Source organism: Penaeus chinensis, chromosome 12, assembly GCF_019202785.1.
Source record: "Penaeus chinensis breed Huanghai No. 1 chromosome 12, ASM1920278v2, whole genome shotgun sequence".
Classification (NCBI taxonomy): Eukaryota; Metazoa; Arthropoda; class Malacostraca; order Decapoda; family Penaeidae; genus Penaeus; species Penaeus chinensis.
The window spans coordinates 12,306,807-12,316,878 of NC_061830.1; the positions used below are offsets into that span (position 1 = coordinate 12,306,807).

At 52.4% G+C, this 10,072-nt stretch overlaps 1 protein-coding gene across 1 annotated transcript in view; it reads right to left on the reverse strand.

Annotated features, from left to right (window-relative positions):
- The window catches only part of LOC125030937, a 5,858-nt gene extending 1,458 nt beyond the window's left edge, over positions 1 to 4,400 (reverse strand). Inside the window, exons 1-2 of the mRNA XM_047621320.1 lie at positions 4,205 to 4,400; positions 1 to 2,771 (exon numbers count right to left, since the gene is read on the reverse strand). The exon at positions 1 to 2,771 is cut by the window's left edge and continues 1,458 nt beyond it. Of these exons, the coding sequence (XP_047477276.1) occupies positions 1 to 2,722 (2,722 nt within the window). The 5' untranslated portion in view covers positions 2,723 to 2,771; positions 4,205 to 4,400. The remainder of the gene's footprint in view (positions 2,772 to 4,204) is intronic.
- Between the last annotated feature and the right edge of the window lie 5,672 nt (positions 4,401 to 10,072).

Here is a 10,072-nt window from a genome sequence, read left to right on the forward strand (position 1 = left end):
GGTAAAGGCTCTGGCGATCAGCATCGTGCCTCCCGTGGTAGTGCAACTGAGGCAAGTCTGAGAGGCGGCAAAGGTTCCTTGCCGGCTGATACTCGTGGTCCGGCCCCTCGATGTTCTTGTGGAGAGCCCCCGGGGTGCGATGGCTTCCTCTTCTGCGAGATAAGCTCTCGTAGAAGCTCTCCTGCCGTCCTAGTGCGTTCGCCTGATGGTGATTCCTGTCATATATGTGCTGATGCGGGAGGCGTGGATCGTGAAGCCTTGTGAGAGACTCGTGCGCCGTTGGGGACGCCTCGTGACGATCCAACTGGGTCTTGATTCTGACGAAGCCATCCTCGTGAACCAGCATAGAGGACGTGCTCGGTGGGCTATATATTGGGACGTGCGACACCGACGTGTTTCCATAGAAAGACACAGACCCTGAGCTGTAGCAAGGAATCTGAGAGGTTGAGCCGGACCTCGCTACCTGCACGTGCGTTGGCTGACAATACGGCCTTTGGTACATCCTTGGATCCTGTGGCGTGTGAGAGAACGTGGCCGATCTCCTAACGGTGGCGCCGCGTCTCCTTGGAACTCGAGGACTCCCCGACACTTCTTCAACGGCCGCAGGGCCTGCGTCGGCAGTGCCTGAAACATACTGAGTGCTCTCCGTTCCACTAGAATAGGAAACTCTTTGGTATATTGCATTGCCGTTCCTCTCCTTATGTACTGCCGGACCCTTCTTCTGAAACACTCCTGAAGGAACAAAGAAGTTATAAATAAAACGAAGTTTTTCATCATACCGCTGAGTTAAAGCTGCTGCCACATAAACTGTTCCACCAAGTAAAAACTCGGTCAGACACCCACATACATGGAAGATCCACCAGGCCCAGGCAGGAACCTGGGAACTAATGAGAAAGATCGAGTGGAAGAAGTGGATGAAGCAGAGCGTCGCCAGCGCGCCGGCACACAGCCTCGTCACCTTGCACCACAGGTAGAGACGGTTCCTCAGGATGTGCTTAATGCCCATTTGCCTGTTCTCCTGTGCAGGCACCACCAGTAGCTTCATCTCGCCCTGGAACTCTCGCTTCAACATTTCCGCCACTTGCACGACCCGCTGGTGCTTGCGGACGTAGAACACGATCACAGTCGCGGCCACGCAGATCAGCATCAGCCTCGATAAGATCAAGACACTCTTGCTGTGTGCGCTACCGACGATGACATCAGCAATGAAGCACAAAACTAACTTCATCACAATCAAAATGGAGATGTTGTAGACGGTCATCAGCTTCGGCTTGTAAACCTGGACGTCCGCGGCAAGAAACATCATCAGGATGAGGAGCAGGAAAGCGGAGGACCAGCAGGGGACGCTGGTGTTCGTCAGGAGGAGCAGTAAGACCAAAGGAAGCCGGTCCTGCCCGCCGAAGGTCAAGTGGAAGAGGTACACCGCCTTGAAGGAGGCTGCCACGAACACCAGCAGATGCACCGCAACGTAGTGCGTGCGCGGGAGGAGGCGCGTGCACGCCCGAAGCCTCAGGAGGCGGTAGGGGGCGAGGAGACTCATCAGAAGAAAAAGGAATCCCAGTAGGAAATTCACAAACATCCACCCCATGTTTCTGTTGGAGCACAGCAAGGCGTCAAACCACGAAAGCCTGGAAATAGGTCTGTATCGGCCGGGGTTTCTGGAACCTGTGGCTCCAGTACGAATTATTCCCCCTTGAGATATCGCCGAGGTATTATTGCCCTCAGCGGAGGAGTTGCCCGACGCAGAAGGGTCGTCCTGAAATGTGTCGCCTCTCCGAGAAATGTCAGACCTCGGCTCGGCTTCTGTGTTGAAATCTACGTAATGCCCTTCGTACAGGTTGTACAGCTCATCTTCATATTCTCCGAGCTCCAGGATGTTCGCCACGGACGACTGATCTCCTTCGTCTTCGCCGCCCGCGGGGGAATTCGCGCCGGCGGGATCGATGACGTCACCGGCAGTCCTCGGGCCCTTCTGGGTGGTGTTCCCTTGCTTGGGCGTTTCGGAGGAGGAGCCTAAAGGGGGCCAGCCGGGAGCGCTGTCGCCCCGCCCGTCAGACACGTAGTCAAACACCGGCGTCTCGCTCAGCACGGTCGTCCTCTCGTACCTGTTGCCCGTCGTACCTGAGCGACGCCTGTCACCATCCCTCTCCTTCGTCGGGAGGTTGTTTTTCACCTCGTCTCGGTACGCAACGCTCCTGAAGACGGCCTCGATCCCCGCCTCGATTGGATTGCGTCTGATGGCATTCGCTCCTTCCTCCGGAGCCTCTTCAGCGCCCCCGTCAAGCCACGAGGGTAAAGTCAGGCGGTTGTGCCTGTGGCGGCGGAGGGAGTAGTCGCTGGAGGGCGGCGAGGCGGTCACGTAGCGGGCTGCTCTGACGAGCTGCTTCCTCGATCCTCCGTCGGCTTCGTTGGCAGGCGATGGCGGTAATGGCAACTCCGATAACTCCTGGACGACGGATTTGGTCGAACCTTCGTTATATGTCCTCGAATCTACGTCGATGATAGGGACATGATCACGTTCCACTCTGGCTGTTGTTTCCTCAGCCGTTTTCGGCGGTGATGGCTGGAAACCGATTTCCAGACGCCCCTTGGTCGTTTCAGAGCTAAGACCCGAGGGAGGGGGAAGTGCCCTGCGCCCTGCGGAGGATGAAGCAGCAGCCAGTGTTGCCAGGAGACATAGCGCCGCCACCGCGAGAGGCCTCGGAGTGAGCGGAGGCGCCATCTCGCCTCATCATTTTCAGGCTCTCTTCTCCAAGGCTGGCGATGAACACCTGCAAAAAATAAGCCATTAAGTATCTAGTTGCACAAAATACCACAGAGTTCGAAAAAAAACTGAACTAATATCACTCATCACCTCCTCAAAATGATATGCAAGTCTGAAAGTTATAGAAAAAAACTCAAAATAAAAAGTGAAAAGAAATATCGAATCGACGTCGAGGACCAAAGCCAATCCATAGAGGACTTCATAAAGAAACCAATACTTGAAAACTATCCCTTATGCATACAAATGATCCATGCATAACTAACATACTTAGATGACGCCCTCTCTCTCTCTCTCTCTCTCTTCTCTCTCTCTCTCTCTCTCTCTCTCTCTCTCTCTCTCTCTCTCTCTCTCTCTCTCTCTCTCTCTCTCTCTCTCTCTCTCTCTCTCTCTCTCTCTCTCTCTCTCTCTCTCTCTCTCTCTCTCTCTCTCTCTCTCTCTCTCTCTCTCTCTCTCTCGGGAGAACAGGAGAGCAAAGGGAAAAAAAGGACAACACACGACGAGTACCAATTTCTCATGAATATACATTGACCATTAATGGCAAGAGAGAACAAAAGCACATGGGAGAAAGAATGACACAAGTGCATGCAAGAGACACAGAGGGGAATCCCCTTGAGACGAGTGCTTGAGCGTGGGAGACGAAAATACAGAAAGGGCTTTGTTTCAGGGCAGGCAACGCTGAAGGGGAAGGGGTGGGAGAACGGAGGGACAGGGAGCAAGGGCCACGAAGGAGGGGGAGGGAACGAGGTAGGGAGAGGGAGAGAAAAAGGGGGGCGTGGTAGGGAGAGGGAGCAAGGGCCACGGAGAAGGGAGAGGCCACGAGGTAGGGAGAGGACCAAGAGAGAGGGGAACGAGGTAGGGAGAGGGAGAGGGAACGAGAAAGCTGGGGGGGGGGAGGAAGAAGGTGAAGGAGAGAGAAAAGGAGAGTGAGGGAGAGACCCAGAAGAATAGGTAGAGAGGGGGAGGGAGAGAATTAGAGAGCAGGGGACGGCAGGGAAGAAAGAGGAAGAGGGAGAAGAAGAAAAAATAAAGAAAATCAGAAGCCAAAGGGGAAGGAAAAAACAAGAAAATGAATAATTAATAAGAACGAGAAAAGAGAGAGTCGGAATACAGGATGATTATTTTACAGGATCGAGACTTGAAACTTTCTATAGCCGTTGTGAAGTAAAACCAATATTTATTTACACAAACATAAACATAAACACACACACACACACACACACACACACACACACACACACACACACACACACACACACACACACACACACACACACACACACACACACACACACACACACACACACACACACACACACACACACACACACACACGCACGCACGCACGCACGCACACACACACTCAAGAAAAAGAGGAAAAGAAATAAGAGAACGAACACGAGAGAAAAAGAGAGAAAGGGAAAGAGAAAGAAAAATCCTCACCTTTTTCGCCAGATATCAATCAGAAATCACACTGCCATCTAGAGGACGTCTTGAATTCTGCCTTCCCCTCCACTTTTATCAGCCTGTTGTCCTGTCTCCTCTTCGTTCTTCCTCCTCATAAGACATGGACTTCCTCGAGGGAGGTGAGGACGAAGGGGGGGGGGTGAGGGGGAGGGGGGAGGAGATTGAACCTGTTGGGGGAAAAAAAACATTGACTTTAAATCTTGATGCTCAGCAATCTCCTGTTTTATTTGATCTTACTCGAGTTCTTGTACTTTTGGATCTTTTTCGCTTATCGTTTATTTCGCGGAAAGACATATATATGTATATATACTTAGAGAGATTTATGTATCTACTGAGAAAGAGAGAGGGAGGGTGGGAGGGAGAGAGGGAGGGAGGGAGGGAGGGAGGGAGGGAGGAGAGGGAGGAGGGAGGGAGGGAGAGAGAGAGTGAGGGAGGGAGGGAGGGAGGGAGGGAGGGAGGGGAGGGAGGGAGGGAGGGAGGGAGGGAGGGAGGGAGAGAGGGAGGAGGGAGAGAGGGAGAGAGGGAGGGAGGGAGGGAGGGAGGGAGGGAGGGAGGGAGGGAGGGAGGGGAGGGAGGGAGAGAGGGGGGAGAGGGAGAGGGAGAGGGAGAGGGAGAGAGAGAGAGAGAGAGAGAGAGAGAGAGAGAGAGAGAGAGAGAGAGAGAGAGAGAGAGAGAGAGAGAGAGAGAAAGGGAGAAAACAAAAATCGAGCTAAAGAGAGAAACGCATAGACGTATATAGATAATAAACAACAAGCAACAACAAAAGAAAAAAACCTAACAATTAACAAACAAACAAACACACACAGACAAAACATCTGACACATATAACCCTCCCCAAGCAGACGAATTCCCACGAAAATGACGGAAAATAATTCGAACCTCAAACTTTCTTCCGACGAAACGAGAGGAGACAGAAGGCGCGGGGGGGAGGGGGGGAGGTAGAGGAGGGGGGAGGGATGGTGTAGGCAAGGAGCAAAGGGGTGGGGTGGGGGGGGGATTGGAGAGGGAAGGGAGGGAGTGGAGGGGAGGACGGGGTAAAGAGGGGATGGAGGGGAAGAGTAAGAGGGTGGGGGGTTGGAGAGGGGAGGGAGTGAGGTGAGGACGGGGGTAAAGAGGGGGTGGAGGGGTACAGCAAGGGGGTGGGAGGTCGTAGAGGGGAGGGAGGGAAGGAGGGGGGGATAGAGAGGGCTGGAGGGGGACATAAATGGGGAGGAAGGGTGGAGAGGGCGTCACGGGGGTGGGGGGGTTAGAAAGGGGAGTGGAAGGGGGTAGAGAGGTGGGGTGAGAGGGGAAGGAGAGTGGGTGGAGGGGAAAGGGAACGCACGGAGAGGGGATAGGAAAGGGAAGGGAGTTAAGTAAGGAGAGTCGGAGTAAGGTAGGGGATAGAGAGAAGGGAAGGAGAAGGAGGAGGAGAGAAAGGGGAAAGGAGTAGAGGGAGAAGAAGGGAGGGGGAGAAGGAGGAGGGAGGAGAAGGGGGAGCGAGAGGGGATAGTAAAGGGAGGAGAAGGAGGAAGGAGGAGGGAGAGAAGGAGGAGGGGGAGAAGGAGGAGGGAGGAGAAGGGGGAGCGAGAGGGGATAGTAAAGGGAGGAGAAGGAGGAAGGAGGAGGAAGAGAAGGAGGAGGGAGGAGAAGGAGGAGGGAGAAGAAGGAGGAACGAGAGGGGAGGGAGGGAAGAGAGAGAAGGGATAAGAGGAGGGGCGGGGAGGGAGGGGTGGGAAGGGTCTAGGAGGCTTCAGGGGGGGGGGGAGGCTTCAGGACAGCGGAACAAAGTGGCTTCATTGGTCGAAAAAGCCGAGGGAGCCAGACGTCCGCATCCACGGGTCACTCCACCCTCCCCGTGAGCGTGTGTGTGTGTGTGTGTGTGTGTGTGTGTGTGTGTGTGTGTGTGTGTGTGTGTGTGTGTGTGTGTGTGTGTGTGTGTGTGTGTGCGTGCGTGCGTGCGTGCGTGCGTGCGTGCGTGCGTGCGTGCGTGCGTGCGTGCGTGCGTGCGTGCGTGCGTGCGTGTATGCCTGCCTGCCTGCCTGTCTGTCCACGTGTGTATGTTCGTGTATGTGTACGTGCTCGAATGCATGTGTGCGGTTCCCATATGATTTCCCTCCAACTTGTTTTTAAAAAGTCAATTTTTGGGGTGATTTTTGGGGGCAAAATCATAACGAAAGTGACATATAAATCCGATATAAAAATGGGTAAAATGTGTTCGATTTTCAAATCTAAAATACATTTATTGAGAGAGAGAGAGAGAGAGAGAGAGAGAGAGAGAGAGAGAGAGAGAGAGAGAGAGAGAGAGAGAGAGAGAGAGAGAGAGAGAGAGAGAGAAAGAGAAGGAGAGAGAGAGAGAGAGAGAGAGAGAGAGAGAGAGAGAGAGAGAGAGAGAGAGAGAGAGAGAGAGAGAGAGAGAGAGAGAGAGAGAGAGACAGACAGACAGACGAAGAGACAGACGGCAGAAAGGAAGAGGAAACACAAAGACAGACAGACAGACACAGACAGAGAGAGTCTATGCACGTACTTAAGCACGGACAGTTGCACACGCGCATGTACTATACGTCCGCCCCCAGATCCGGCAGCAGCGCTAAATCTTGAATCCCAATGCATAACAGAAAACAGGAAACAGCGGCACTTAAATCCACACGATTGATCAGACCGCATCTCGTCCTCCCTCCTTCTCTCCTCTCCTCCCCTTCCTTCCCCTCCTCCTTTCCTCTCCTCACCCCCTGCTTAACTCTCCCCCCCCCCTTCTTTCCTCTCCTCTCCCCCTGTTCAGCTCTTCCCTTCTTCCTCCACTGTTCTTATCTCTTTCCTCTCTCCTGCCTCCCTGTTCTTCTCTTCTTTCTCTCTCCCTGCCTCCCTGTTTCTCTTTTTTCTCTCTCCCTTCCTCCCTGTACTTCCTCTTCTCCCCATTTCTCCCCTGTTTTATCTCCTTCTCTCTGCCTACCAATTCATCTTCTTCCTCAATCCCTTTTCTTCCTCCTTCTTTCCCTTTGCTTCCACTTTGCTTCCCTAATCTTGCTTAGGCCAATCCCTTTACCTCCCTCCTTTTTTCCTCCTCTCTCTCCCTTCTTCCTTGTCCCATTCCTCTCCTTTTTTCCCTCCTTCTTCCTCTCCTCGCCCTTCCTCTTCTTACCTAGTCCTCCTCCCTCTCCTCCCTACTTTCCCCTCCGTCCCCCTCTTCTAATCCACCCCCTCCCTACTTTCCCCTCCCACCCTTGCCCCTTACTATTCCCCTCCCTCCCCTAGTGTTCCTCCCCCTCCCACTTACCTCCATCTCCTGTCCCTTAGGGTCCCTCCCCCTCCCATCTACCTCCCCCTCCTCTCCCCTTATGTCTTTCCGATCTACCTCCCTCCCCCCCCCCTCTCGAACCCCCGCCAAGTACCCCTCCTTCAAGAGACGAGGCTTTTCTCCCTGTAAGAGGCCAGAGGAACCAACAGACGGCAGACTCGACGAACTCTGTGAGACCTCCTGGTGCGTGACGTGCGAATGGGTTAATGCTGATACAAAACGCCCTTTTTTTTTACTTCTTTTTTTTTTTGGTGTGTGTGTGGGGGGGGGGGGGGGCTCGTTTGAGTGTAGGTTTCTTTGTATCCGTTTCTATGTTTGTTGTTTTGTTGTTGTTTTCTATCTCTGTTTTATTTTCTCTTTGTTGCTATTTCCTTTTATACCTCACTCTGTCTCTGTGCCTCTGCCTCTGCCTCTGCCTCTGTCTCTGTCTCTGTCTCTGTCTCTGTCTCTGTCTCTCTGTCTCTGTCCTGTCTCTCTCTCTCTGTCTCTCTCTCTCTCTCTCTCTCTCTCTCTCTCTCTCATCTCTCTCTTCTCTCCTCTCTTCTCTCTCTCTCCTCTCTCTCTCTCTCTCTCTATCTATATATATATATATATATATATATATATATTATGTATGTATATATAGATAGATAGATAGATAGACAGACAGATGTATTTATATATATATGTATGCATGTATATATATATAGATAGATAGATTGATAAATAGATAGATGTATTTATCTATATATATATATATATCTATATATATATATTATTTCATTCTCCCTCGTTCTTAACTTTCCTCTCTCTTTCTCCCTTTCTCTCTTTTGCTTTCTCTCTCTCCTCGCTCCGCCTGTTCTTTCCCTTCCCCATTCTTCTTCCCTTCCCTTCTAACTCTTCCCTCTCTCTTCAGCCCCATAACCCCACACCCCCACACCCCATCGCCACACCCCCACCATTCCACCCCACCCCACCCTACACCCGTTCCGCTCACCCCCCCACCCCCACCTCGCTACCGGCTAGTGGGCCATCCATTCATTCTCTGGGGCGCATTCCTTCGTCCCATTCACAGGCCCTGACACCCACTACCCCCCTCCCACCTCCCTCCTTCCTCCCTCCTCCCTCCTCCCTATCTCCCTCTTCCCTCCTCCTTCCCTCCTTCTCTCCTACCCTTTCTACCACTTCTCTCCTCCCTCCTCCCTCCTCTCCTCCTTCCCCCCTACCCTTTCTACCACTTCTCTCTATCCACTACCCCCCTCCCTCCTCCTCCTCCTCCTCCTCCTCCTCCTCCTCCCCTCCTCCTCCTCCTCCTCCTCCTCCTCCTCCTCCTCCTCCTCCTCCTCTCCTTCCCTTTCTACTACCTCTCCTCCTCCCCCCCCCCACCCCACCTCTTGAAGATGGTTTCTACTGACGCTTCGCCGTGTTTGGTTTCTTCTCTGCTCCAGGGCTTAAGTTTTCTGGGTGGTTTTTCTTTTCTCTGTTATCTTTCTTTCTCTTTTGCTTTTTTTTCTTATCTCTCTTTCTATCTATTTCTTTTTTCTCTCACTCTCTCTCTTGTTCTTTTCTTTTTCTTGCTTTCTCTTTTCTCTTTTCTCTTTTCTCTTTTTCCTCTTTCTTTCCCCATCCCTCTCTCATTCCCCATTCCTCTCCTATTCCCCATTCCTCTTTCATTCCACATTCATCTCTCTCATTCCTCATTCCTCTTTCATGCCCCATTCTCCTTCATTCCCAATTCCTCTCTATCTTCCCCCAATTATCTCCCATTCCCAATTCCTCTCTCTTTCCCCATTCCTCTTATCTTCCCCCATTCCTCTCTCATTCCCAATTCCTCTCTCTTTCCCGATTCCTCTCTCTTTCCCCATTCCTCACTCTTTCCCTAATCCTCTCTCTTTCCTCATTCCTAATTCCTCTCTATTTCCCCATTCCTCTCTCTTTCGACCAGACCAATACCACAGAACTCACACGGCCTACATCTTATGCTCGACTGCCTCTAAATAATCCCCCTCCCCCCCCGCCCCCCTCCACGATCCATCACCTCCCCCCCTCGCGCACCCCCCACTCTCCCTCCCGCGATGAGGATGGGGAGAGAGAGGAGAGGGGAAAGAAAAGAGGAAGAGGAGGGAGGAGGGAGAAAAGGGGAAAGAGGGAAGAAGAGGAGGACAGGGGAAGAGGGAAGAAGAGGAGGACAGGGGAAGAGGAAGAGGAGGAGGAGGAGGAGAAGGACAGGGAGAAGGGGGAAGAGGGGAAAAGAGATGATGGGGAGAGAGGAAGGAAAGAATGCGAGAAGGGAAGAATTGGATGTACAAGAGAGGAGAGGCGAAGAAAAGATAAAAGGGGAGGAAAGAAGAGGGAGAAAGGAAGAAAAAGAGGAGGGAATAGGAGGGGAAGAGAGGAAAGAGGAAGTGGAAGGGATGAAGAGGAGATGAGAAAGCAGGAGATGGGAAGAGGTAAAGAGAAGAAGGAAGAGAAGTGAGGAAGGGCGGGGAGGGGTTGGGGAATAGTAAAGGAAAAGGGAGAGAGGAAAAAGAAAAACAGAAAGATTGAAGAAAGATAGACGAACAAAAAGTCGGAAGAAGGTGAGACGA